The sequence below is a fragment of the Lipophrys pholis genome (genome assembly GCF_963383615.2).
Source record: "Lipophrys pholis genome assembly, chromosome: 12".
Taxonomy (NCBI): Eukaryota; Metazoa; Chordata; class Actinopteri; order Blenniiformes; family Blenniidae; genus Lipophrys; species Lipophrys pholis.
Window position 1 is genome coordinate 28,389,573 of NC_137641.1, and position 27,633 is coordinate 28,417,205.

The 27,633-nt window shown below is 43.6% G+C and overlaps 1 protein-coding gene across 4 annotated transcripts; it reads right to left on the reverse strand.

Moving 5' to 3' along the window:
* Positions 1-4,373: 4,373 nt before the first annotated feature.
* Positions 4,374-17,723, reverse strand: usp20 (ubiquitin specific peptidase 20). Of its 4 annotated transcripts, XR_013935850.1 has the most exons (26): positions 17,336-17,723; positions 17,053-17,168; positions 16,161-16,214; positions 15,776-15,838; positions 15,552-15,695; positions 15,349-15,451; positions 14,101-14,170; positions 13,854-13,967; positions 13,671-13,770; positions 11,890-12,409; positions 11,663-11,812; positions 10,778-10,890; positions 10,164-10,336; positions 8,950-9,044; positions 8,800-8,833; positions 8,675-8,720; positions 8,404-8,584; positions 8,167-8,293; positions 7,907-8,076; positions 6,845-6,926; positions 6,483-6,591; positions 6,291-6,393; positions 6,146-6,214; positions 5,886-6,054; positions 5,515-5,594; positions 4,374-4,454 (listed from the first exon to the last, which is right to left on the reverse strand). XR_013935850.1 is itself a non-coding variant. In XM_080476894.1 (25 exons), the coding sequence occupies exons 2-24, from the start codon at positions 17,128-17,130 to the stop codon at positions 5,897-5,899; spliced, it is 2,835 nt and encodes a 944-aa protein (XP_080333020.1). In that variant the 5' UTR covers positions 17,131-17,168; positions 17,336-17,723; the 3' UTR covers positions 5,010-5,594; positions 5,886-5,896. The 4 variants fall into 4 exon arrangements, 3 of the variants coding, with proteins under 3 accessions (XP_080333020.1, XP_080333021.1, XP_080333019.1); XM_080476894.1 differs by lacking the exon at positions 4,374-4,454 and having other exon boundaries at positions 5,010-5,594; positions 13,692-13,770; XM_080476895.1 differs by lacking the exon at positions 4,374-4,454 and having other exon boundaries at positions 5,010-5,594; positions 8,950-9,020.
* Positions 17,724-27,633: the final 9,910 nt, after the last annotated feature.

Consider the following 27,633-nt stretch of genomic DNA (forward strand, 5'->3'; position numbering starts at 1 on the left):
TTTTGTACGGAAGAGTTTTAGGGCCACTGAAGAAAAAAAAAAATTTGTGAAAAAAAAAAATCTCGACTTTGATTTTCGACTTTTTCTGGGACCACGAAGGTTTTTTTTTTTTTTTTTTAGCCTCCGAATTTTTTTTTTCTTCAGTGGCCCTAAAACTTCCGTAGTTTTGTGTCTACGCGGCAGTGGTTTTTTTTAAATGGTGGACTTTTACACAGCAACAGCATACACATGGTGGCGTGGTGGTTAGTCCTCCACCCTCACAGTGAGGTGGTTGTGGGTTCAACTCTAGCTCCTTGGGCCTCTCTCTGTAGAGTTTGTGTTTTTCCCCCCAAAAAAACATGCGCCACATGCGAAAAACATCCCCTCCTGCCGATGGGTCAATTCTGTGATTTATAAAGTATTCTTCAATATCAATACCCAGGGGAATGTGGACTGAGTCTGGAGGCCGCCATTGTTGTGATTGTCCATCTAGTGGCACGTGTGCAGAAGAATAATTTATTGAGGCCATGGTGTGCATGTGCAGTGGCAGCTTTTCAGAGAAGTTGTGTTTTCCATTGTTTCCATGGTTGTCTCCCCAGTACAGATGGTTTTTAGCTGCATAAAATACCCACTGCCAGTACCCACATGAGGACGAGGGTTGAGCCAGTTTGTTTTGGGTCAAGTAGTAGGAGGCAACGCTCCATAATCTCCACTCAATCTCCACATGGTTGTTTGTCGTGTGACTCAGGTTGCCTTGGCGTTTTCTTTAGTTGTGCTGGTTAAGTAGTCAGTGTGTCGGTGTTTTATCTTGGGAGACTGAGCATGGCAATACTTTGGTCTCCGAGTTCCTAAAAAGACCAACTCCGAGTAATTTAGCTCAGTTTACAAAAGTCGATTTGTCAATTTATCTGGGCTGGTCACAAATACAACAAAGTACCAGAAAAGGCCCGGTCAGTTCAGAGCTGTTTTGTTGGTACTTTGTCATTTCAATATCTACAACTAGAGAGGGAAAGACATTAATTAGAGAAGTTACAGCTTGAGTTGTAGGAGGAGAGAGTGAAGGCTGAAGAAGACCGAGACGGAGTGTTGTCAAAAACCTGCACCTTGGGAGCAGATTTAAAAAATGTTGCATTTTTAGTGGCTCCGACCCCCGTTGTCATGTAAAACTTAAAAACGTTGTACAAACTGGCCGTTAGTTCTTTTTAAGGGGTGTTATTATCGAGCTTTTCAACACTTTCACTTGGTCTCGTTGGTCCAAAAACTTTGTATTCAAAGTTTATTTCTTTTCCTTGATTTTCCTCCATTTGAATATTGGATCATAGGAGCTACATTCAGAATCTGCTGTGTCTGTGTGAGCTGGACTGGCTCCGCCCACACATGCCCATCTTGGGAAGAGGAGGAAGTTCATCCTCTCGTGGTGCCATGTGCCAGAGCAGAGCTGCCTAATTGTGGGAGGAGTCAAAGGGAGGGCCTACCTTGATTGGAATTGGCTAAACCCCCCGATGACACTATATAGGGTTTGATTTCTGATTGGCTGGTTGGAGCAACACACTTTGCATCATTCCAGGAAACATTAAAAAAAAAAAAAAGACCTTGTACCATGAGTATTTACCGGTTGTTGTTCTAGTTTGCAACATCTCAGGACTTATTCTTCAACATCTGCATGAGTTGTTAAGTGATGTTTTGTTTTTGTTTTTTTAATGGGTGTGTAGTTTGTGAAAAACCCACTCACACTTTTTTTTTTTTTTTTTTGCAAGACACATTTTTGAGACATGCTATATATAGATCTGGATATCCCAGAAATACTGAAAACCAGTGGAAAAAAAATAACCTGGGTGTGTCAACATATGAATCTCACTTATCTTTCAAATTACACACATCAACTTTAAAGGAAAATGAAAAGTTCAGGAAGCTATAAGGAAGCCGATTGGCAAAATGGCATAACATTGAATAGAAATTAAGTAAATTATTCCAATTATATTGGTAGTTTTCATATATTTAAGTCTTAATCAGAGCCACACAAGGCCTCATCACAGTTCATATTAAGGTAAAAGCTATTATCTTTACAGTAAAGGACGCAAATAAGCACTGGAATATTCCTTTTGAACTTGAGCGGTAATCTTTCCTGCTGTCATTTCTAATTATAGGCAACAGGGGAAAAAAAATAAATACATGTTCAAATCAAAGATCAGGCAATTTTATTAATTGAACCAGTCATGAGTAATTACATCAGATATACAGACATGAAGACTGAGGTCAACCATTTCACAGTCCCGTGTTGTCGAAGTATCATCACTGCCGTGAGCACGAGAACCACGTAGCGTCAAACACGGGGAAAACATGAGTCAATCACGTCAGGCCTGTGTGTGTGTGTGTGTCTGTGTGTGTGTGTGTGTGTGTGTGTGTGTGTGTGTGTTTGATGACATCTCTGATTAACTGTCCAAATGGAAATCTCACACGCATAGCTACGTGCCGCAACACAAGCAAACAAAGTGGTTGGAGATAATTACCCCTCGACGTCTCTTCACACTGCACTGTAATAAGCCGCGCTGCCCCCAGCCGATCTCACACACACACACACACACACACACACACACACACACACACACACACACACACACACACACACACACACATTTATTGCACTTAAGCCCCTGAAGAGGTTTCTAAACATAACACACATGTCATATCATCATCATTAAAAAAAAAAAAAAAAAAAAAAAGATTATTAGCGATTTAAGCCGGGAAACGTGGGCGCGACGGACGAATCAGAAGACAAAACCAACAAGCTTTGATGTTAGAACCGACGAGCAGCTCATTAAATATGATGATTCAGGGTTTATTATCCAGAGCATAATCCACCGTCAAACTAAAACGACAAGGATTTGGGGTCATTGATTTAACATTAAATGGCAACAGGACACAAATCAGTATATTTTTGTAAAGAACCAGGATTTATGAGAAAGCTGCAGCCTCCAGTCAAGAGTTTTATCCTCAGAACCTTCGATAATACGACTTATCTTCATTGTGAGCATGTGTACACTTAAGACTTCTTTTTTTTAAACTTCCCATCACATTTACTGTCTTAATTGTACGAAAATCACTTTTTTGTTTATAGTAATCGACATAAGAAGTAGTTTTTTTAATTTAACTCATTTTGAAACAACACATTATGCATGTTGGAGATGGTTTACTGAGTGAAGAGTGAACCTTTATTATTGTTTGTAATCTTTTGATTAGTGAGCTTTAAAACGTTAGAAGGTGGAATTTCCAAATATTTAATGAAGACAAAAAAGTTTTTAACCGGTATGATCCTTGCAGTGTTTTGCTTTTTTTTAAAAATACTAGAGTTTTTCTCAAGAATTTCTATGTTTCAAATCATGAGCACCTTCTGAGCTTTTGTCTTTAATTTCATCTAGTCACTTCTGACTAAATCCAGCGGAGAGTTTCTGAAGAAGGTAAATGAACACTAATAACTTTGCATGGTCAATAAAAATGTACTGAAATTTAAAATGTCCCTCGTAAATCCAGAAAACTATTGAGTGTGATCGAGGCTAAAGGCACATTATGTATTCTAATAACATGGTAGACTAATATACCGATTAAATTGAAGTTTGTGTGACTAATAAACTAATAATTCAGCATTTTAGATTGTCCCAAGCAGAAGCTGTACGAGAGTTACAAGAAATAATTCTTGTTCTGGATATAAACTCCCACTTATTTTTAAGTCCTTTTGATGAATTAGTATTTATTTGTGTGTTTAACTAACTCCTGGCATGTGCATGTCTCACTGGCTCGGGGAAAACTACAACTTCCAAAGTGCTTTATCGAATAATCAGGCAAAGAATTCCAATAATACCAAGATCAGAGTCAAGTTGCAATAATTCAAAATGATTTAAACTCACAGTTGCTCGACTCAATGGAGGAAAAAAAACTAACATATCTTGTGTAAAGATCTGCAAATCTGTTGACCTAATTTTACATTATTATATCATTTATTTAATCATTTGTTTTTTTTTACAGTGCAAGTTTTTTCACTATTTAGCGTCATTGGTACATGCAGAGTAGTAGTAGTAGTAGTAGTACCTGCAAGATTACAAAGATTTCCTGAATCTATTAGACTTTGTATCTTAGTAAACAAAACAAAAAGGCAGATTAACCTTCAGTTTTAAATATGTTGAGCACACTTTGCATATGTGTGTTTCAAAAAAGGCAAATGTGTGATTTTATCTACGCCTCCATGTGGGAGGAGACGGCTAAGATTGGCATCACTTCTTGCGGCTGTTAAACTAAATTCCACATTTTAGGAGGAGAAAAAACAAAAAACAAAAAACACAAACTAAGTTTGGAGAAACTCCAACAATTCTCAAATCAAACCCAGAGGCTGGATGTTTGCTGGTCTGATCTGAAGAGGAGATGGTTCCATTCATCGCTTCCTTGGATTTTCTCTTCAGCAGTTTGGTGACGTAAACAAGCTGTGGATTTTTCCACATGTATTAGATAGAGGTGAACTGTACACAAACGTTACAAAATTATCTACACGTGAGGAAATCTACAGATGTGCACATATTTCCACAAGCGGAAAGCTCGGAGAGCGACGTCTGGACTTTTGGTTGAAAACAAAACATGCTCACGAAAGAAAAATAGATTAAAAAATAAATAAATATATATATATCATTCACACCGTATCAGAGATGTTTGAACTTCCATTTGACATAATAGGAGAAGCACAACAGGTTTCTAGACGGAGGGGAAATTCGACTCGTTCAATACTGCCCTCTGTTGGTTCATCCGGTACTGCAGCACATGTGTTTGGACATTAAAGCGTCTCTGTGAAAACCGGAGACTCGCAAATCACTACGACAGTTATGACATGATGCTTTCCTTGTTCACTCTTACACTGGAGCTCATGAAAATGTCACTTTTCTTCATATCCATAGATATATGTGTCCTTATGCCTATTTGATAAAGCAGGTGAGAGTTGATATTTCAATCCAAGGCTTTTTTTTTTTGTTTTGCTTTATTTTTTTGAGGACTGAGCGTGTCATCTGGTCAGTGAAATGTCTCTCTGCAGCTGCATGCAGTCCGACCCTGAAGAGGATCCCTTAGGAACCAGCACATGCACGTGCAGTAGTTTCAAATAAACCCTGCTCGGATCTCTCCGGCCCAATAGTCGGAGCGCGTCTCCAGCTCAGACAAACATCACGCCTTCCATTCCTGAGGACTCGCGGCGCGGCGTGTTTAAGGTCGGAGGTGAAAAGAGTTTGGATTTGTTTGGGATCTCTCACTCTGTGTGCGATCTTGTTGCTATGCAGCGGGGAAACAGAAAAGCTCATTCCGGTCTCTCGGCCGCTCTCCGCCCGCAGCGTTCAACAGATGTAGATGGCATCCGGGCTCTCTTTTGTTTTCTTTTTTACATTTTTAACACTGAGCATCAGAGCGATCCAATAAAAAAAAAAAACTATATGTTGTTCAAGTTACTCCTCTAGGAACATGGCTCAAAATAAAGCGTTGCTACGTTTACAAAGTGCTCACGTCGGGGGCTTCTTTCACCAAGGTGCAAATTCCTCAGCCTCCCGTGAGGGCGGGAGCGTGGACAGAGGGGATGAGACGACCTGAGGGGGAGAAACAATTTGAGAACACATGATCTGAGCCCTCTCATCCCACCCTCTACATTCAATTCACAGCTGTTTGACTCCTGTTGTTGCTCTTGGCTTTCTGTGCGGAAATCTCGCAATCTGGGAAAAATGACTGGTAAAGTTTCATGTTCCAAACCCACGTTTTCCCAGAAGTGGCTCCACGCCTGCCTGACTTGCATTCAAACTCGCATTTATCAGGTTTTTAAGAGATGCTGTTTTTTGACGGACGCATGCACGTTGTGTCTCTAAATAGTGAAATATTCCGACCTCTTATAATCTCAAAGTGCTCTTGTCTCGGCCTCGATCTTCCTCTCTCCGTGAAGGCTGTCGGGGTCCGCGGGGGCCACGGTCTGTCTCACTGCGATTTCAGGGCCTCCGCCATAAATCCCCAACAAGTACTGCCATGTTTCCTCCGAGATCTGACCATAGTCTGCACCTGAGGCGACAAACACATTAAAAAAAAAAAACACGTTCACTGACCCTGTCTTCAGCCTTGAATTCCTCCTTCTACAAGCGCCGAGGCTCACCTTGCTTCAGCTGGACGTGTCCTCCTTTCATAACTCCTATTTTACTGTTGTCGATGGGGCCGGGCGGCTCTGGGGAAACAAGTAAAACATGAGATGAGAAAAGCATACGGACCTTGAATGCACTGCTGTTACTGCGGAGTATTACCATTGTCTTTGCCCTTCACGAAGCCCTCCCACTCTCTGAACCACTGCATGCTGATACACAGGATCACTGTCGGGGCCTCCTCAGCCTGAAACTCTTTGTTTAGCTGCATACAGAGAACAAAAAAAAAAAAAAAAAAACTCAACACAAATCATCATGTGGACACATTCACATGAACATGCCAGACGTTAATACCTTAATAAAGGTGTCTATCTCCATTTTCCGGCGCTTGGCCAGAGCTTCAATCTCCACCTGACAGATGGCACACATGTACAGGTGGTTGACGGCCGGGCCGCCCCCAAAACTGAGGATGGAAAAAACGGCAAGATTTGTATTGACAACACTGATAAATACACATTTTGAAGGCCTTATCTAGTGATCAGGCTTACATTTCTTTTGGCAATGACAAAAATGTGGATGATAAAATGTGTTCTATCATGTGTACGCTGGGACTGAAGCATATAAGGAAAAAACAAAACTTTGTCTCTCGTCCCAACGGGTCAATGAGTTCGTTGAATGTTCATAACAAAGCCCAAACGTCTATATTTGAGGATTACCTGTTGTAAAGGTACTCCCACACGTTCTGTGGAACAATCACAACCAGGTCGTCTATGTAGTGGTACTTATTGGGAGGGATCCCTGCGCAGACATAAAAACAATGTTGAGGTTAATGAAGAAATCCTTTGGAGTCGGGACTGGAGAGCATTAAGATCTCTAGCGACGACGTGAGATTGTTTTTCTCTTCCCACACAAAGTCCACAGCCTGACTCCCGGGGTCCAACTCCAGCAGTAACTCACGTAAACAATACCATCTTTTTATCCCAAACAGAGCCATGTAAAGTAGCCAGCCGCCATAATCTAAATAAAAGACATTGTTTATAAGGAGGCTGTGGGAACAAAGCTTTTGTGTTTTTTATGTTCTGGGGATTTAAGAATAAGAGCTGAAAACTGGATGATGTGCTGCGTTTCATTATACCTTCTGAATCATGAAACCAAAACAATCTTTTACTGAGTAAATATTGTACAGTAAGAGGAGTTCTAGTAATGTGTGACTCGGAACGTTGGCCAGAAGGTTTCAGTCACATGAGATAAACATCAGTTTTAATAGGCTTGAGTAGTAACTTATTGACGTTGATGTACTTTCAGTACAGTCCTCTTTAACCCCTGAAGACCTGCAACAACATGACTGTTCCCTGTTTTCCAGTGGAGCGTGTTTTAAATCCAGGTCACAGCAGCTTTTATTGATTTATCCATTGATTCATTCACATTTTCTTTTTAAAGGATCCAGACTTTGCGTGTTGTGAGTGGTTGTGTCTGGTATTGTTCAGCTTCACTGTCATGTTTCAGCAAACACAAATCAAGAAGAGGAGGCCTGCAGAATTTCTTAAGAGGAAATTTACAGAGAGAGAGAGAGAGAAAAAAAGGTCAGAAACCCTGTGTGGTAGATCCTATCATTCTGTGTCGAATAAAAAGACGCAGAAGATGTGTGTGTTATCTCTATCCTGTCACCGTCACAGGATTTAGCATGTGTACTTCGAAGAACCGGAACTCTCCCGCCGACTATAACATCAAAATGAACGAGTTTAGCGAAGGCAGAGTAAGAAGAAGACACCACACACCTCCGTGCTGGCAAAGGAAAGTGTGATTGCTGATGGGACCCGGTTCGGCGAAGGTGTTGAACTTGTTCAGCCACTCTCTTGAGATGTAGAACTGCAGCAGGCTGGGCTCCTTCATGTTGGCCAGAGCCACCACCTTCTGCCTCTCCCTCACCGACTCCTCGCTGCTTTTCCTGCGTCGGTCGGTCCGGGAAAACGCAGTCAGCGAACAGCATTTTGTGTCTCGAATGAATAAGTGTAAGCGGAGTCCTCCGTGTGCTCACCGATAAAACAACACGTAAGCCTCTGCGTTCTGCACCACGGTCTCGTGGACTTCGGTAACGTACTGGTCATCAAACTCATACCACTGGCCGTTGATCACATTCTGACAGTAAGCTATGTAGTGTCCACCTACGTGGAAGAAAAAAAAATAAATGAGTGAGACGATTTATGGGCGCAGCAGGAACTACACAGAGAAGACATAGGAATCTGATAACCGGAGGAAATGGAGATATTCTTACTTCCTGCCGTGCCGTGGTGGCAGATGACTGACAGCAGATCGTAAGTTGTAACTTGGGACGGACTCTCTTTCGCCAAGAACGGTCTCATGTCGAGGCCCTCCAACGGGAAGGACACGTGGCTGCTGATCTTGAACGAATACATGACCTCGTGCCGGAAACGTTTCAGGTGGATGCACAGAATCTACAGGACGAATGGAAGACGAGGCAACATTGAAGGACTCACTGATGTACAGAAAGTAACTTGGTTTCTGGGGCAAAACAAAACAAGTACCTCTGGAAGTTTCAGGACTTTGCAGTATTTCACACCGTTCCTCAACCTGGAGAAAAGAATACAAATTAATACATTTTTATAAAAATGTGCAAAATTTTTGATTCAAGCATCTGAGAGTTACTCACTTTTTACACCTTTCACAGCTGTACATGTTGTCCCCTGTTGGAAAACATAAATGACAAATGTTTATATTTGTTCCAATTCATAATAGAACACGCACGCACGCACGCACACACACACACACGCACACACGCACACACACTCTTACTGTTTACCTTTGAGTTCATCAGCGGCGAAAAATGCTGCAAGGCAGTCCTCCAGTGTCACCATGGGCCCCCAGAACCAACTGGGAATACACGAGACGACGAACCTGTTCAAAGATTAAACATTACAAACACCCACAGGTCCCGCTGAGCCTGAAGCCTGACGGCAAACAAAAACTACACGTGTGTGTGTGTGTGTGTGTGTGTGTGTGTGTGTGTGTGTGTGTGTGTGTGTGTGTGTGTGTGTGTGTGTGTGTGTGTGTGTGTGTGTGTGTGTAGCAACTTGTAATGAGACAAAGAAGTAACAACGCCTGAAGGGATTTCTTTCTTATATTTCAGTTCTTGTATTGATGTTGTTTATACTCAATCCTAAAAGAAAATATATTTTCCTGTCAGCCCCACAAACTTGTTTGCACAAAATGTTTGGTTTTGGGCAAACTTTATAAAAATCACACTGAATCCAACGGTGGCATTTTATAACAGGAGAATAAAGAGAGGTTATTCGGTACAACTGAGGAGGAGGATAAATGTTGACACGAGAGCAAAATCTGAATAAAATTTACGATGGTCTCGCTGGAAATGAGCACGCTAACTGCTACACCTCCAAATAGCTCCTTCACTATCAATTCGCTGCGTTATTGAGACAAAAACATTGATGAGATCATCGTTTAAACAAAGATTCCTCCGTTCGACCGACACGGAAGACTGCACAGAAGAGGACAATAATCAAGTTCAGGTGTGGGTATAAATATCTAAGATGCTCCATCTATATATAAAAAAAAAACCTAGGTATTTGTGTATGCATTTAAAAAAGGAAAATAAAACCGTGCTTCTTGAAAAATGCTACATCACTTCTGCTGTGTCATCTGGAGGCCGAGCTCTCACAACCTCACTGAATGAAAATAAATAAATAAACTACCAAAAGGAAGGCGGTTACAAAGAACAAGACAAATCGCTGCAGGAAGTCACATTTGTGTGAAACATGCAGCCCATCACATCAATGGCGGGCAACCAATTTCCCCAAAGGACCACATGACAAATTAGCACCGCGACCGAGAGCGGAGACTTAAGTAGACTTAAGTTTTGCTCAATAAGAATTATCTCTTGATTAAAAAAGGGGCTTTTTTTTTTTTTTTTTGAGCTACTGTTGGTCTTCAATACTTTTTCTCAGTCTTTGATTTCAGTAAATAAGAAAATGAGACGTACTGGAGACGCATTTTACTGACCGGCGGATGGAGTCCATGATGTAAGAGATCCAGCCCTGCGAGCCGTAGCTGTCGGGACACACGCCAGTCTTGACCGGCAGGTTCTGATGGATGGACGAGTGGAGCTTTGCTAAGTCCTCTTTGCCAGGAATTGGGAGGGACAGGTCTTGGAAGGTTTCCACGGTGGTCGAGACCTGTTACACATTGGGAGAGCCGATTTAACCAAAGCAGCCCAAGAAATGAGGACGTGTGGAACAGTGTGAATGTATAAAACCATATAATTCTTTGTAGTTCACCTTCACATTACCCATTCTGATCACTGTAGGGACATTAAACTGACAGGGTCGTGACAGTGGCATTTAAACCCAAACAAACCCATCAACACAGGCTAATAATGTTAATAACTTTACTCAAAAACTAATAAATTAGGATTCGAATTCCCAAATAAAAAATAAAAAAATTCCAAAACATTTCCCAAAAGCCATGTTTTTAATCAATCACATGCATTTGATAACACTTATTCAGCCTCAACTACCCAAAGTGGGGACCTCAGAGAATGCTCATCAAAACATAACCATCATGAGCCGTGTGTCGCTAGCGTCCCCTGGTGTTTAAACACGTGAAGCACATCTCACCCTGTCGCAGGTTAAACACTGGACCAGACTGAGGATGGAGCCGTCGAAGATGTCCGAGATCACGCTGCGATAGTGCGACTGCTTCTTCTTCCTGGCGCTGAGCAGCAGCTGAGCTGGAAGGCACACGACACGGGAGGGTTAAATGACGGCAGGCGTGGCGGAAGCGTCTCGCACTTCAAGGAGGTCGCTTCTACTGCAGTGAGAATGAGAAGAACGTCCTTGGAAGACATTTCGATGTCTCCGAGCAAGAAATGTCGGTCCTGACCAAACGCGCTCACGGACACAACAGACGTTCGTCTACAGGTTGACTGCTGACCACCACATCAAAACAACTCGTAGAAATCAACTATTCTAACTAAATAACTATGACGTTCGAATGTCATTATTATTTTAGTGCCATATCGCCCACTCCAACGGCAAAGATAAACAGTTCGTGGTGCTAATCCTCCACACGTGTGCCGTGAAATCCCTGCGGAAAAATCGAGACGTCCAAGAGCACCAAGTTAACCTGACACGGTGGAAAACGATGTGGATTCAGTGGTGGAAATAACAACATTTCAATGTTCTGTAACCATGATTGTAACCAGATGGCTGGAAAGACATCAGCTGCAATCAGAGAATTCCACAGTAACTGCAACAGGAAGGAATCCGAGAGAGACGTTTGGAAAAGCGGGAAGTCCTGATGAGTTCACTGATGTGATGACGCAGCTTCAGTGAACAATTAAATACCAACTCCATGTTGGTGTAGCGGTTAGAACTGTAGCTCAGGGCTTGTGGGACTTCCTGTATAGAGTTTGCATGTGTGAAATGTGTGTTTGACCGTACCCTGACCCCGAGCTGAATAAAGCAGTGTGGAAGACAGACGGGAATCTCAAAGTGGCGTACTTTTTTTGAAAGAGTACGCAGGTCCAGCAGAGCGAAGCGGGCTGGAGCGTGGCGGGCTGGAGGACAGTTTGGGATGCAGCTCCTGGAGGGTTCGCACAGGACTGCAGGGAGTCGAGTGGGGCTGAGTCATGGACGCTTCATTGTCCGGCTCTAGAAAACAGACAGTTAATCACATATTAGGGATACAAAATGAATGACTGAACTTCGCGCTCCGGTCTGCCTTGCACCTGAGGTGGAGTTGCTCTGGACTTGCCCCTGCCCCGTGCTGGAGGTCTGATTGTTTTCTGGACTTTGGACCTCGGTGTTTTCAGATGGTTCTGCCTCCTCCTCTTCCTCCGGCCTCTCAGGAGCGCCCTCCTCCGCCGCCGTGTCCACGTCGGCGTCCTCGTCCATCTCCTGCGAGCCCCCGTGCAGCGGCGAGCCGGACACCCTCCGTTCCTTCAGCCTCTCCTTCTCTGAGATCACCGCGCCGGCGCCGACGCCCATTACCCCGACCGGCGGCGACCTGCCGACCCCGTCGCACTCGTCCTGCACGAGCAGCTCGCTGTCGCCCACTCCCCCGGACTCCCCCCGGTCGCTGCTGGAGCCGGAGTCGCAGGACAGGAACTCGTCCTCGGACGGGGAGCAGTCCCCGTCCCGTCTCTCCTCCCCGTCGCTGCCCTCGCTGCTCATGTTGCACTCTGTCAGCGGCTCCTTCAGCTCCTCGTGCAGCTGATCCATCAGGCAGCGCAGGAACTCCTGAGTGTCCTGGAGAACAAAGAAATACAGCGAGTTGAATGAAAGATGAACGGAATCTAAATGTCAGTGTTGACAGTGAAGTGGGACGCAGACAGATTGCTTGAAAGTGATTTATGACGTGAATGTTGGAAACAATTATTAAAATTGAAAGATAGTCGTTTGCACTCATCACTCCCATTACACACAAACAAATGTGCATCAGTAGCTTTAAACAAAATCACACAAGGAACAACAAACAAAACAAATCAAACATGCACAACATATTTTCAAGCTGAAAAAAAAAAGGAATAGCTTGATATCTTTGGAAACTTTACATCTGTAAGTTCATCTCATCTCATTTCACATCTGCTAAAACCAGGATTCAAACCCAGTATCCAAACACGAGGTGTCCTCATGTTGCAACACACAAAAAAAAAAAAAATGCCTCCCTTGTTTACAATTAGAAGCAAAAGCATAACAAATGTTGTTTAGCTTATATTACAGGCCTAAGAAGGTATGGGGGAGAAAAACAAAAAAAGATGATCTGCACCGACACATTTCTCTATTTAAAGCATCTGGACATGTTAACATGACATATGAGTTTAGCTTTATCTTTGGGTAATGTCACCAGATGACATGCACCTACAAATAACACACACACACCTAGAACATAATCAAAAATGTGACTCGTCATAATGATCTTTTTCAGCCCTTCTTGCTCTCAGATAAATTAAAATAATCTTGCTGCAATTAAGTTCATTCCTTGATTTATTTTTTCCTCAACCTGGGGACTGGCTGGATGAGTCATAGTTTATTTGCTTATATTGTTATTGATGTTATTACAGAAATAATTTTGTCTTTTTCTCCAGTTTTCTATAGAAAGATGTAAAAATAAATACCAAAAAAAACTAAATGTCCTCAAAATGTGATTAGAAACACAACTTTGTAAGTTCTAAGAACATAAAAGACATTAAATATTCATTAAAAAAAAAAAAACATTTTCCTATATTTACTATAAGATGTAGAAATAAACATTTTTAACATACAAAACTCATCATGTTCCATCATCATCGTCATCATGCCTCTTCTACTCTTTATGACCTTAAAAGTACTCCATCTAACCCACTTTCTTAGAAATGGATGAGCAACACAGACCACGACGGTGTTTACACTGTATGTAACACATGCATTTCTTGACAGTACATCACAAAGCAAGTTTCTGATTTTAAAAAAAAAACAAAGAGGAAAAGACGGTGTGGGGCTGCTGTTGAGTGATTCCAGATGTAGTTACCTGCTGGGTACTTGTCCCTACCTGCTGAGCGTAACCACGAAACATGGGGTTTACTAGTTTGATGCCGTGGGAGAGGCTGGTAGGGACGACATAGCTGGGCCTGGGAAAGATCGAAGTAAAACAATTTTCAATATTAAGGATGAAGCTTTCTCATCTACTCACTGCCGTGTGCTTGTTTCATACCGTTTTTTATGCCAAAGCTCTGAGATGAGTTTCTGGTAGCTCTTACACAGAGCAGGCTTCTTATCGGTCCGGACCAAACCACTGCAGTCCAGGAAGAACTGAGTGAGGGGCGGACTGGCCAGGGAAGAGAGAGTGAAACCAAATTACCACAGCGCCACTGCGCTGAAAGGAAAACACATGAACACAAGCAGCAGCAGGCTACTTCCTCCGTAAATGGCCAAATGTAATAGAAAGGCCGAGCGCTCACCAGTTGGACAGAGCTTGGAGGGCTGCGTTCATGTAGCAGGAGTTGCCGATGTTTTTCATGCCCGTCAAACCTACGAGAAACAGTAAAAACTGACTGAAGCTCTTTGTACTGGAAAATTTAGTCGAATGCAAGTAGCTGTGGTCGTTCCTGCACTGGGGAATCTCTGCGCTTTGCCTCCTCTGAAGTTGTCAAAATTACACTTGCACGTGTGAAGAAACCCACTGGGACGTGTGCATTTGACTTCCGAACATGTTAAAGAATTTCTAGAAAACAATCTGTTGGTTTTCCATTGAAAAGGTTTATTCAAATCCAATATAGGCGCTATGATGTTGTTGTTTTCCTTCATCCTAAACTACAAGGGTGCCAGCTCTTCACCCAATTTGATATCCAGTCGGTCGTGCCAGTAAAAGAAAAGCATTCAAACATATAATTCACAACTATTCTAATGGTTTCCCTTAGTTTCAGTGCAAACAATTAAAATTCCACTTAAATAATCTTTTTTTTAAATAAATTTATTAGGATGCCTCCTGATGCAAAATACGTAAGAACTGTATAGTCGAACCTGCATGGATTTCTCAAAGCTATCGAATCTGCTCAACTGGACTTGATCATACATCTTAAAAGAGGTTTTGCATCTTCCACACCCATGAACTGGATCTGGCGTGAAAACCCTTTACAAGACGTACTGTATGACCAAGTCAAACTGATTCTGACTCTCCAGCTTTAACTAACGTGCATCATGAAATGTGAACGTGTAACTTGACTTTGCTTATTTGGCTCCAAAAAAGTTAAAATATGTGAATTCTGAGTTTATCAGAATAAAGTTGAGGAAAAAAAGCTTGTCCATTCTCAGGCTGCTCGACTCCTGCAGCTTTTAGCGCGTGTGCTGTTTTTTTTTTTTTTTTTTTTTTTTTTTACAAATTCACCCTCACAGTATAAATGTGACCCTGATGCTTCTTCCGCGACCTTTACTGAAGCAGTGCCAAATAAAAGCCATTACTTTTATTGATATGTATTTTTTTTTATATTAAATGTTTTAACTTTTACCACAAAACGGAAAGTGGATTTATTGCCTGCGGGCCTTACGTTAAGACAGCCCTGGCCTAGATTGATAAGGATGTAGGTTATGCAAAGATAGGAGCTTCGTGCTCCTGAATGTTCCGTTACTACATTTTGAATTAGTTAGTTTAACTCGCAATGTTGTTCGTATCTGAATAAAACACTTTTCGCACAGTATTCCCAGTGTACCTCTGGGCTTCAGCTCATCCTCCTCCGATTCGGAGCCTTCTTCTTCTGCCACAGCAATGGGCACGGCTTTCAGCGGGTGACCTACCGGCTGGGGAGCCGCTTCCTAGAAAATGCATCAACCATTCACTGTCAGCACGTTGTGCATGTTTTATTTTTGTTTTGTTTTGTTTTTTTTACGTGACAGAAACACCAAAAGGCTGCACCTGTTCTGCGGGTTTACAGTGGTGAGGAGCTGCAGCAGGCACCGGCGCCAGGGCGGGCCTGTGCTCCAGAAACACCTCCCGCTCGCACACGTAACACCAGATCCTGAACGTGGTCAGGTTCACCGTCAGGTTGTGCTTCTTAGTCTAAAGAGAACGAACCCGTTGTTGTTCAGGTGACTGCTTAAAGGAGAACGTCGTCACAGGTGTCGTCGGTGTGAGTTTACCTGTGCGTGCAGGGTGCTGTGGTCAGAGAAGGACTCTCCACAACCGACATAGGGGCAGTCGTTCTACAAAGCAGAAAATACGTGGAAAACTTAAGTCCTTATATTCTCAGAGCAATCGTGACACCAATGAAGAAAAGCTCCTTCCGAGTTTGAAAGCTGCTGATCATGTAATTACATTTCTGCACCACAATAATGTGAATTATTAAGCAGTCACGTTAAGTCCGAATCTTAAGTGGTTTACTGTAAGTGCCGCTCCAGCAGTTGTAGCAGTGGCCAGTCTTTTGTGATGTTTCAAGATAAAAACGGACGGTTTTCCCCTGAGGACAGCCATTTCCAAAAGGTTTAAAGTCATGGTTTTTTTTTTTTTGTTTTGTTTTGTTTTTACCTGCAGACAGGCCCACAGGTTTGGTCCCCCAGCTCCACATGACTGGCACGTACCCTGCATGATAAAACATCCTAAATTAAGACATTGTGTGCAAACCCTTTAAAAGATAATCAATAAATAACTGGTTGGAAGGAGAAAGTTCATTCAAACCATGTTCACACCATACATCGTTGTAATTATTCAGCAATAACTGTATTAATTTATGAATGTTCGGGGGGGGGGGAGCATGGATGTTGACATTATAAACCTAATTCATAGCCATGCAATTATATTTGTTACGTATACAATACGACTGAATTTATATCCATGGAAATGATCTTTAAAGCAAAAAGCAGTTATGTAGATTACGTTGTGGCAATTTTACTTAAGTATGTTTAAACTGACATACTTAGAAATGCATCCTCCCAAGTACCTAAATATGGCCGAAATACAATAATGCAAACATTTGAAATTATTCTTGGTCATCACTGAAATTAGCAAACAATCAATGGCAGAAAGAGGATTGGATATTTATACTCGAGTATCACTACTCTCATATTACAAGCGCTTACTAAACTGAAATACTGGCAATTTGTTTTGCACGTAACTGTTAAATTACCTTATTTGGCTACAAAAATTTGAATATTAATTGTGACATACCTGTGACATACCCCCCCCCCCCCAATCAAGATAGCCTCTAATATGTTATTACTATCAGTATTAGTGTGTTATTATTATTTATGTGTGCGTTGTTGTTTAAAGGCTTTCTCCCTGGGGATAATAAAGTATTTCTATTCTACTATATTATATTCTAATGTCAATACACATCATCTTGAGAGGTGTAAGTGACTCCAAGCAGGTTTGAACCAGGACAGATCACCTCTGACGTCACTTTCTCTGTGCAGGTACAAACCTTGGATTTCTGGACGAGGTCCTCCTTGGTCACCTCTCCTATGGAGTCCAGGTGAGGACAGACGTCTTGTTCAGCCATGGCGTCCCACCCTCCACTTCGGTTCCTCCGACAGCCTGCTAATGTGTCAATAAACACCCATTCAGCGCGGATGAGCGTAGCGGTGGCTAACGTTAGCTTCATCGCGTCACACACAATTTAAGGTGGCACGCGCACCGTGTCCGACGTGACAGCGCGTTTAAAACTTAAATATCCACACAAAAAAATTAAAAAGTGTCAAAAGTACCTTTTCACATCGACTCCCGAGACGCCTCCGGGGACGCTGCGGAGCGACGGGCCTGCTGCAGACCCAACGAACTCTCGGAAATCATCTCCAGTCTGCGGCTGTTTTTTTTTTTTTTGTTTTTTTTTGTTTGTTTGTTTTTTTTTTGCTCGCGACGCGTTTCACGCTCAAACCTCGCCGCCTCGAGGACAATGATAATGTGCGACGAGCACACGGACGACACACGGACAGGGCGAGCCGAGCAGCGACGCAACACCTCGGCCCACCAACATCCCGCGAACTGACTCCCACCACCACCAACCACCAACCACGGACCGGGAGCAGGAGCGAGAGGAGAGCCGCTAACATCCGCAGCGCGGCCCGGCGACGCGCACGACGCACGGCCGGAGGAGCGGGAGGAGGCAGGGCATGTCAGATCCAGCCCACCGTGGGAGGAAAATAAATACATTCATAAATTAATAGAATTAATTTAGTATAGATAGTTGTTGTTGTAACTCTTTATTTCATTCAAAAGTAAAAAAAAAACAATAAAAGTAAACAGTCTTGGTGACAAAAACTTCCAGTTCTCAATATTTACAGAATTCTATGTACAGCAAAAAATAACACACACAATAAAAAAAAAGAATAAGAAAGATGACCATCATTTTTCATGTTTGCTCAAATCAAATATCTAATATCTCGTATTACTTATATTCAAATCAAATTTTTGTACTTTTTTGACATTGCTAATTTTATGTGTTTCTTGAAGGCCAGGAGAGTTCCTGACTCGCTCGCTCTCTCTCTCTATCTATATGTATTCCTCTTACAAACACATCCGAATCAAATATATTTTAAAACATATATGAAGATTAAATATACATATCTGTTCCAAGAACAATAACTACTCACAAATAAAACTGCAGAACATGTTACTTGTGTGTGCCTATATAGTGAGGCAGATACGCATCAAGCACGTCCTGGTCAAAAGGGCAAGGAAAATACTTGTACAGTACATTATATTTTTTTCTGAATATGTTTATATCTTTTAGTTTTTTCCATTTAGTATTTTTTTTAAGTGAAGTAAATATCTTTTTATATAATCACGATTCATAGTAAATATATCCACTTCTTTAATTTATTATTTTACTTATAGTTATTCATCTCAATTAAATTGCACTTAAAACCCTATTGATCAAGACAGAAAGTAAATATCTCAGACATTCTAACAAAAAACTAAATATTCTTTGGAGTACTGTGTCTAGAATTGTGAGGCAAAAAATGAATTGAATCCGTGTTGGATTAAAAGCGTGTAACATAACAAAATTTGGAAAAAGTGAAGAGCTGTGAATACTTTCTAGATGCACTGTAAATGTTTTGTTTTTTTCAGTTGACAATTTAAGAAAAATGGATTTTAAACAATGAATTTCATCACCTGAATACTGTGAAAGTTTTTGTCAGATTTGGCTCCTTGCTTAGGGAGAAGGAGAGAGATGAGAAGTACTAAGCTGGGCGATTTGGCCTAGAACAACAAATCTGCGATTTAACAAAAAAAATTTGAGTTTCGATTAGATGTTTGTTTTTCAATGCACTCAAAAATGCCTGCAGACATCATATATATTGTTAAAAGTGCAACTTTATTGCTGTAATTGTCCTGAGAGTTAAAATGCATATAAACAATTCAGTGTTTCCTCGAGGATGTTTTTCAGGATGCATTGTGTACTACTAAATACTACATTGTGACATGATAAATTGTAGGTCGAGTTGATATTGAATGAACTAAACACCAAATAATATGTTATGGAAGAAAATTGGACCAATATACAGATCTATACTATATATATATATATAAAAAGAGGTATACTACATAAATACTGAATAAGTCCAGTTTTATCTTGAGAGGCTGGACTGGTAAAATATTCCTATAATAAGCGTTGAATTTACACTTGAAAGTGTTTCTCTGTTGTGGCCACATTGTACGGAATGAATTTTGCAGGATCACACAATTAGTGCTAAAAATGACAACAATCTCTCAACATAAAGACAATTTTAATCATTTAAACATTGAAATACATTATAAAATACAACAAAACACAGTAAAATGTACAAAAAAATTCCTTCCTTGGTGGTTTCTGGGGATGGAGTGGACCTTTTGGCAGCCAGTTTTGGTCCACGGGCCTCATGCTTGACTGAAGTAAACGTCACAACAGCACTGAGTTGCGCGGGGCTGTCCATTAATGGTTAAAACATCCACGGTTGACTATTTGTCTGCTCTTACCGGCATTCCCAAGGCGTTCCCAGGCCAGCCAAGAGACATAGTCCCTCCAGCCTGGCCTAGGTCTGCCCCGAGGCCTCCGACCTAAGGGACATGCCCATAACACCTGGCCCAAAGCTCATGACCATAGGTGAGAGTAGAAACGAAGATTGACCGGTAAATAGAGAGTTTGGCCTTTTGGCTTAGCCCCTTCTTCACCACGACGGACCAATACAGCGACCGCATAAGTGCAGACGCTGCACCAATCCGCCTGTCGATCTCACACTCCATCTTCCCCCACTCATGAACAAGACCCCGGAGATACTTGAACTCCTCCACAAGGGTTATCCACTGACCTGAAGGGGGCAAGCCACCTTTTTCCGGTTGAGAACCATAGACTCGGATTTAGAGGTGGCTCTACATCCCAGTTGCTTCACACTCGGCTGCAAACCGCACCAGTGCACACTGAAGGTCCTGGTTTGATGAAGCCAACAGGACCACATCATCTGCAAAAAGCAGAGACGAGACCCTTTGGTTCCTAAACCGGACCCCCTCCGGTCCCTGGCTGTGCCTAGAAATTGTGTCCATAAAAGTTATAAACAGAATTGGTGACAAAGGACAGTCCAGCCGGAGGCCAACGTGCACTGGGAACAGGTCCGACTTACTACTGGCAATGTGAACCAAACTCCTGCTACGGGCATACAGGGACCGGACAGCCCTAACAAAAGCTCCCGGACGCCATACCCCCGGAGCACCCCCCACAGGACTTCCGAGGGACATGGTCGAACGCCTTCTCCAGATCCACAAAACACATGTGGACTTGTTGGGCGAACTCCCATGAACCCTCGAGCATCCGGTGGAGAGTATAGAGCTGGTCCAGTGTTCCGCAACCTGGACGAAAACCGCATTGTTCCTCTTGGATCCGAGGTTCAACTAACGGCCGGATCCTCCTCTCCAGTAACCCTGGAATGGACTTTGCCGGGGAGGCTGAGGAGTGTGATCCCCCTGTAGTTGGAACACACCCTCTGATCCCCCTTCTTAAAAAGAGGGACCACCACCCCGGTCTGCCACTCCAGAGGTACTGTCCCCGACCGCCACACAATGTTGCAGAGCCGTGTCAGCCACAACAGTCCCTGCACATCCAGAGACTTAAGGAACTCAGGGCGATTCTCATCCACTCCCGGTGCCTTGCCACTGAGGAGCTTAGCAACTACCTTGGTGACTTCAGGTTGGGTAATGGACGAGTCTACCTCTGAGAACCCAGCCTCTGCTTCCTCAGCGGAAGACGTGATGATGGGATTGAGGAGATCCTCGAAGTATCCCTTCCACCACCCAACAACATCTCCAGTTGAGGTCAACAGCTCCCCACCTCCACTGTAAACAGTGTTGGTGAAAAACTGCTTCCCCCTCCTGAGGTGCCGGGCGGTTTGCCAGAATTTCCTCGGGACCGATAGTCCCCCTCCATGGCCTCCCCAAACTCCTCCCAGACCTGAGTTTTTGTCTCCACCACGTCTCGGGCTGCGGTTCGCTTAGCCTGCCGGTACCTGTCAGCTGCCTCAGGAGTCCTATGAGCTAACAGCGCCCGATAGGACTCCTTCTTCAGCTTGACGTCATCCTTTACTTCCGGTTTCCACCACCGGGTTCCAGGGTTGCCGCCATGGCAGGCACCAGAGACTCTGCGACCACAGCTCCAAGCAGCAGCTTTGACAATGGAGGTGGTCCACTCGGACTCAATGTCTCCAGCCTCCCCCGGGATCTGCGAGAAGCTTTCTCGGAGGTGGGAGTTGAGGACTGCGCGGACAGGGGGCTCAGCCAGGCGTTCCCAACAGATCCTCATGACACATTTGGGCCTGCTGAGTCTGTCCGGCTTCCTCCCCGTCCAGCGCATCCAACTCACCACCAGGTGGTGATCAGTTGAAAGCTCTTCCCCTCTCTTCACCCGAGTGTCCAAGACACGTGGCCGGAGATCGGATGACAAGACCACAAAGTCTATCATCGACCTCCGGCCTAGGGTGTCCTGGTGCCAAGTGCACTTATGGACACCCCTGTGCTCAAACATGGTGTTCGTAATGGCCAAACTGTGACTAGCACAGAAGTCCAATAACAGGACACCGCTCGGGTTCAGATCGGGGAGGCCGTTCCTCCCAATCACCCACTTCCAAGTCTCACTGTCGTTGCCCACGTGGGCGTTGAAGTCCCCCAGTAGAACAATGGCATCCCCAGTTAGAGCACTATCCAGCACCCCTCCCAGGGACTCCAAGAAGGTCGGGTACTCTGTACTACTGTTTGATCCATAGGCTGAGACAACAGTCAGAGACCTGTCCCATACCCGAAGGTGTAGGGAGACGACCCTCTCATTCACTGGGGTGAACTCCAACACATGGCGGCTGAGCTGTGGGGCAATAAGCAAGCCCACGCCAGCCCACCACCTCTCACCGCGGGCAACTCCAGAAAAGTGGAGTGTCCAGCCGCTGTCGAAGAGCTGGGTTCCAGAGTCCAAGCTGTGCGTGGAGGTGAGCCCGACTATATCTAGATGGTATCTCTCAACTTCCTGCACAAGCTCAGGCTCCTTCCCCCCAGCGAGGTCATGTTCCATCTCCCAAAAGCCAGATTCTGTGTCCAGGGATCGAGTTGTCGAGGCCAGGATGACCCTGCTACCTATTTCCTGCCACGTCTGAAGAGTCTGCCCAGCGCCGTGAAGAACCTGCGCACAGTGTTGCGCTTCTTCCTGGGTTTTGTTATGCAGGACACAATGTGTTGGATGACAGCAGTGTTCTGAGTGACCAGAGCTCCAAGGAAACCCTGGGCACCACCAAACTTGTCACAAAGCTCCTTGAAGATGTCCTTGACAAGGTGTTCGACCGACGCGATTGTGGCACTGGGGTCCAGGTGCTTCATCTCCTTCCAGACTTCTTCTAGAAGCCAGTTGATGATGGTGATCTGCTTGGATTTGTTGTGAAGCGTGTTCAAACCAGCCTTGTGGAACGACCTGGAAACCAAAGTGTGGACAAACAGGACGATGCAAGCTTTGTCTGCCGCTGCTCGTCCTGCTGGTTGTTCTGCAGGTCCACTGTGTTTGACCTCAGCAGCAGGTTCCGCTGATGCAGATCCAACTGCTTCATCCTCTTTCTCTGCTTTATCCTCTTCCTTCCGTTCATCCACATCCTCTGCTTCACCTGCTTCTTCCCGTTCATCCTCTTTATCCCGTTCATCATCTTTATCCCATTCATCCCCTTCCTCCCGTTCACCCTCTTTCTCTGCTTCATCCGCTTTCTTTGCTTCATCTTCTTCCTCCTGTTCATCCTCTTTATCCCATTCATCCACTTCCTCTGCTTCATCCTCTTTCTCTGCTTCACCCACCTCCTCCCGTTCATCCTCTTTCTCTGCTTCATCGTCTTTATCCCATTCATCCACTTCTTCTGCTTCATCCTCTTTCTCTGCTTCACCTGCTTCCTCCCGTTCATCTTCTTTCTCTGCTTCATCGTCTTTATCCCATTCATCCACTTCTTCTGCTTCATCCTCTTTCTTTGCTTCATCTTCTTCCTCCGGTTCATCCTCTTTATCCCATTCATCCACTTCTTCTGCTTCATCCTCTTTCTCTGCTTCACCCACTTCCTCCCGTTCATCCTCTTTCTCTGCTTCATCGTCTTTATCCCATTCATCCACTTCTTCTGCTTCATCCTCTTTCTCTGCTTCACCCGCTTCCTCCCGTTCATCCTCTTTCTCTGCTTCATCGTCTTTATCCCATTCATCCACTTCTTCTGCTTCATCCTCTTTCTTTGCTTCATCTTCTTCCTCCTGTTCATCCTCTTTATCCCATTCATCCACTTCCTCTGCTTCATCCTCTTTCTCTGCTTCACCCACTTCCTCCCGTTCATCCTCTTTCTCTGCTTCATCGTCTTTATCCCATTCATCCACTTCTTCTGCTTCATCCTCTTTCTCTGCTTCACCTGCTTCCTCCCGTTCATCTTCTTTCTCTGCTTCATCGTCTTTATCCCATTCATCCACTTCTTCTGCTTCATCCTCTTTCTCTGCTTCAACCGCTTCCTCCCGTTCATCCTCTTTCTCTGCTTCATCCTCTTTATCCCATTCATCCACTTCTTCTGCTTCATCCTCTTTCTTTGCTTCATCTTCTTCCTCCTGTTCATCCTCTTTATCCCATTCATCCACTTCTTCTGCTTCATCCTCTTTCTTTGCTTCATCTTCTTCCTCCTGTTCATCCTCTTTATCCCATTCATCCACTTCTTCTGCTTCATCCTCTTTCTCTGCTTCAACCGCTTCCTCCCGTTCATCCTCTTTCTCTGCTTCATCCTCTTTATCCCATTCATCCACTTCCTCTGCTTCATCCTCTTTCTCTGCTTCACCCACTTCCTCCCGTTCATCCTCTTTCTCTGCTTCATCCTCTTTATCCCATTCATCCACTTCCTCTGCTTCATCCTCTTCCTCCTGTTCATCCTCTTTCTCTGCTTCACCCACTTCCTCCCGTTCATCCTCTTTCTCTGCTTCACCCACTTCCTCCCGTTCATCCTCTTTCTCTGCTTCATCCTCTTTATCCCATTCATCCACTTCTTCTGCTTCATCCTCTTTCTTTGCTTCATCTTCTTCTTCCTGTTCATCCTCTTTATCCCATTCATCCACTTCCTCTGTTTCATCCTCTTTCTCTGCTTCACCCACTTCCTCCCGTTCATCCTCTTTCTCTGCTTCATCCTCTTTATCCCATTCATCCACTTCCTCTGCTTCCTCCTCTTCCTCCCGTTCATCCTCTTTCTCTGCTACACCTGCTTCCTCCCGTTCATCCTCTTTCTCTGCTTCATCCACTTCCTCGAGTTCATCCTTTTCCTCTGCTTCATCCTCTTCCTCCCGTTCATCCACTTTCTCTGCTTCATCCTCTTCCTCCCGTTCATCCACTTCCTCTGCTTCACCCACTTCCTCCCGTTCATCCTCTTTCTCTGCTTCACCCACTTCCTCCCGTTCATCCTCTTTCTCTGCTTCATCCTCTTTATCCCATTCATCCACTTCCTCTGCTTCATCCTCTTCCTCCTGTTCATCCTCTTTCTCTGCTTCACCCACTTCCTCCCGTTCATCCTCTTTCTCTGCTTCACCCACTTCCTCTGCTACATCCTCTTTCTCTGCTTCACCGGCTTCCTCACATTCATCCTCTTTCTCTGCTTCATCCTCTTTATCCCATTCATCCAGTTCCTTTGCTTCATCCTCTTCCTCCTGTTCATCCTCTTTCTCTGCTACACCCGCTTCCTCCCGTTCATCCTCTTTCTCTGCTTCATCCACTTCCTCGAGTTCATCCTTTTCCTCTGCTTCATCCTCTTCCTCCCGTTCATCCACTTCCTCTGCTTCACCCACTTCCTCCCGTTCATCCTCTTTCTCTGCTTCATCCTCTTTATCCCATTCATCCACTTCCTCTGCTTCATCCTCTTCCTCCTGTTCATCCTCTTTCTCTGCTTCACCCACTTCCTCCCGTTCATCCCCTTTCTCTGCTTCACCCACTTCCTCCCGTTCATCCTCTTTCTCTGCTTCACCCGCTTCCTCCCGTTCATCCTCTTTCTCTGCTTCACCCGCTTCCTCCCGTTCATCCTCTTTCTCTGCTACACCCGCTTCCTCCCGTTCATCCTCTTTCTCTGCTTCATCCACTTCCTCGAGTTCATCCTTTTCCTCTGCTTCATCCTCTTCCTCCCGTTCATCCACTTTCTCTGCTTTATCCTCTTCCTCCCGTTCATCGACTTCCTCTGCTTCATCCTCTTTCTCCTGTCCATCCTCTTTATCCCATTCATCCACTTCCTCCCGTTCATCCTCTGTCTCTGCTTCATCCTTTTCCTCCCGTTCATCCACCTCTGCTGCTTCAACCTCTTTCTCTGCTTTATCCTCTTCCTCCCGTTCATCCTTTTTCTCTGCTTCACCCTGTTTCTCTGCTTCATTCTCTTTATCCCGTTCATCCACTTCCTCCCGTTCATCCTCTTTCTCTGCTTCATCCTTTTCCTCCCGTTCATCCACCTTTGCTGCTTCAATCTCTTTCTCTGCTTCATCCACTTCCTCAGGCCTGAACACAGAAATGCAGAGCGTTAACAGGAGGCCCATACTGCTTTATATATATATATATAGTGCTTGAAAATAACCACTTTTGATGAGAACTTGTCAGGTGGAAAGACATTTTTTTGTCTTTTGGTGTATGTTCAGGGTGATATTTGAAAAATAGAAAGGCGGCATGCCCCAAAATCGTATTTTGCTAGTTTTCTCTATGTGTCAGGATACTTCATACAACATTTCATGTTTATATGACAATCTATGAAGTTGCACTACATTGATATTTACATTTACATATTTTAACCAGAGAAATTTCTCTAAAAGGGGGTTTTCTGGCCCAGAGTTGGGAGTGGTCAACTTGTGATGGCCTAATGTATAAATTAACCTGGCTCCCGGTCTAACATAATCCCTGAAATGCACTTCAGGTCCAGGGACAAATTAATATAGATGGTTTTGGACTGGCAAGAAACTAAGGGTCAGATATAAAACATTTGAACTAAATAAAGACCACAAGCTTCATACAGCGCACTGAACCCAAAACTCATTCAGCTGAAGAGTTTAACGCTCAAATCCGTAGCAAACCATGTGTTTAAACATTTACCTTAGAATGGAGGGCAAAGACTTTTGGGCATAGCTCTTTGTTATAAACGGATGGTTCAAGATACCAGCCGCGGTGATCCTCTCCTTCGCATCCCATTGGAAAATGGCCTTCAGCAGATTGATGGACTCCCTCTGCTCATCTGGGTCATCGCCCATATCTTGGCGTTGCTATAATGTAAAACAATAGAACAAAACAAATGTAAATCAACTTCCCAAATTGTCAAATCAGAGAGGACATTGAAGAACGTGCCTTCCCGGTGGGTGGCTACTGATTTTTACAGACATACCATCATTAAGTCATCCAAGCAGTGGGGTTCATCTTCACTTTCTGTAGAACACTCTTTTCCCTTTTTACTCAACTTCTAAAAGACAAAAATATTCTGTGTTAATGATGCACAATACAACATCAAATGCTTATTCAAATATAGGGTGGTCAAATCAGGCCAGGAATCAATATGGTACCTTCAGTGTCCAGGACCCCTCCTTCTTCTGAAAGTGTGTTTTCGTCCTCACTCCAGCTTCCAGCAGATGTGTAGGTGGTGGTCCCAGCAGTTTGATCATACTTTGCAACTGCAAACAAAATGTGGTTCTTAAATTTGATCTCGAAAAGCAAAGTACTTTGACTGTCAAATGTGCATTGGCTGTTGAACGTTCATATAGTCGTTGAGCATAATGTGACATCATACACAACAATCATTTTCTGCAACAATAGAAAACTGAAATTTGCTCTAGAAAAAATAAACAAATTTGAAAAGCAAACGTGAATTGCTTTTCAAAATAAGTTAAGAACAATTAAATTTTCATTGAAGTGCACTCTTAGACAATCACAACACTGCTCAGATAACCTCAGATTGGAATCATTAATTGTCTTTCACTGACCAGCGTAGCTAAGAGACCTCCGGAGAAAATGTAACCCGTTAAAGTGTAAATAGAGTTCTGTCCTTGTTTTGATGCCAAATCATTTCACTTCCTAACTCATCGGTTTAGAAGCTGTTGGAAGGTGTGAATTGATTGCCACTCATCCCCTCTGAGGTGTGACTACTCTCAATAATAATGCTAACTTCACTTTAATAATACACTCTAATATTCGTCTTATTGCTTCATGAAAAAGACAACCAAATGCGTCTAAGTGTGGTATTTTAACTAATCCTTATTTTATACATTACTTGCAAGTGGAAAAGTATAACATGTTTCCAGCTAGGCATAGTGCCCCAAGTCATGCGCTCACAATCTGCTGTTTTCACATGGTGTCTTCAAATTAACTACTTATAAAGGATTTATCAGAAAGGGGAATTATAGTTGAGTTTTAAACAAAGAGATTTAGCAGAAGAAGAGAGCTGCTGCATATCAAATCCCTCCACTTTTGATATGCTGACTTCCTTTTAACAATAATGCATGCATGCATGTAGTAAATTACGTACCATTTCTTTTTCAG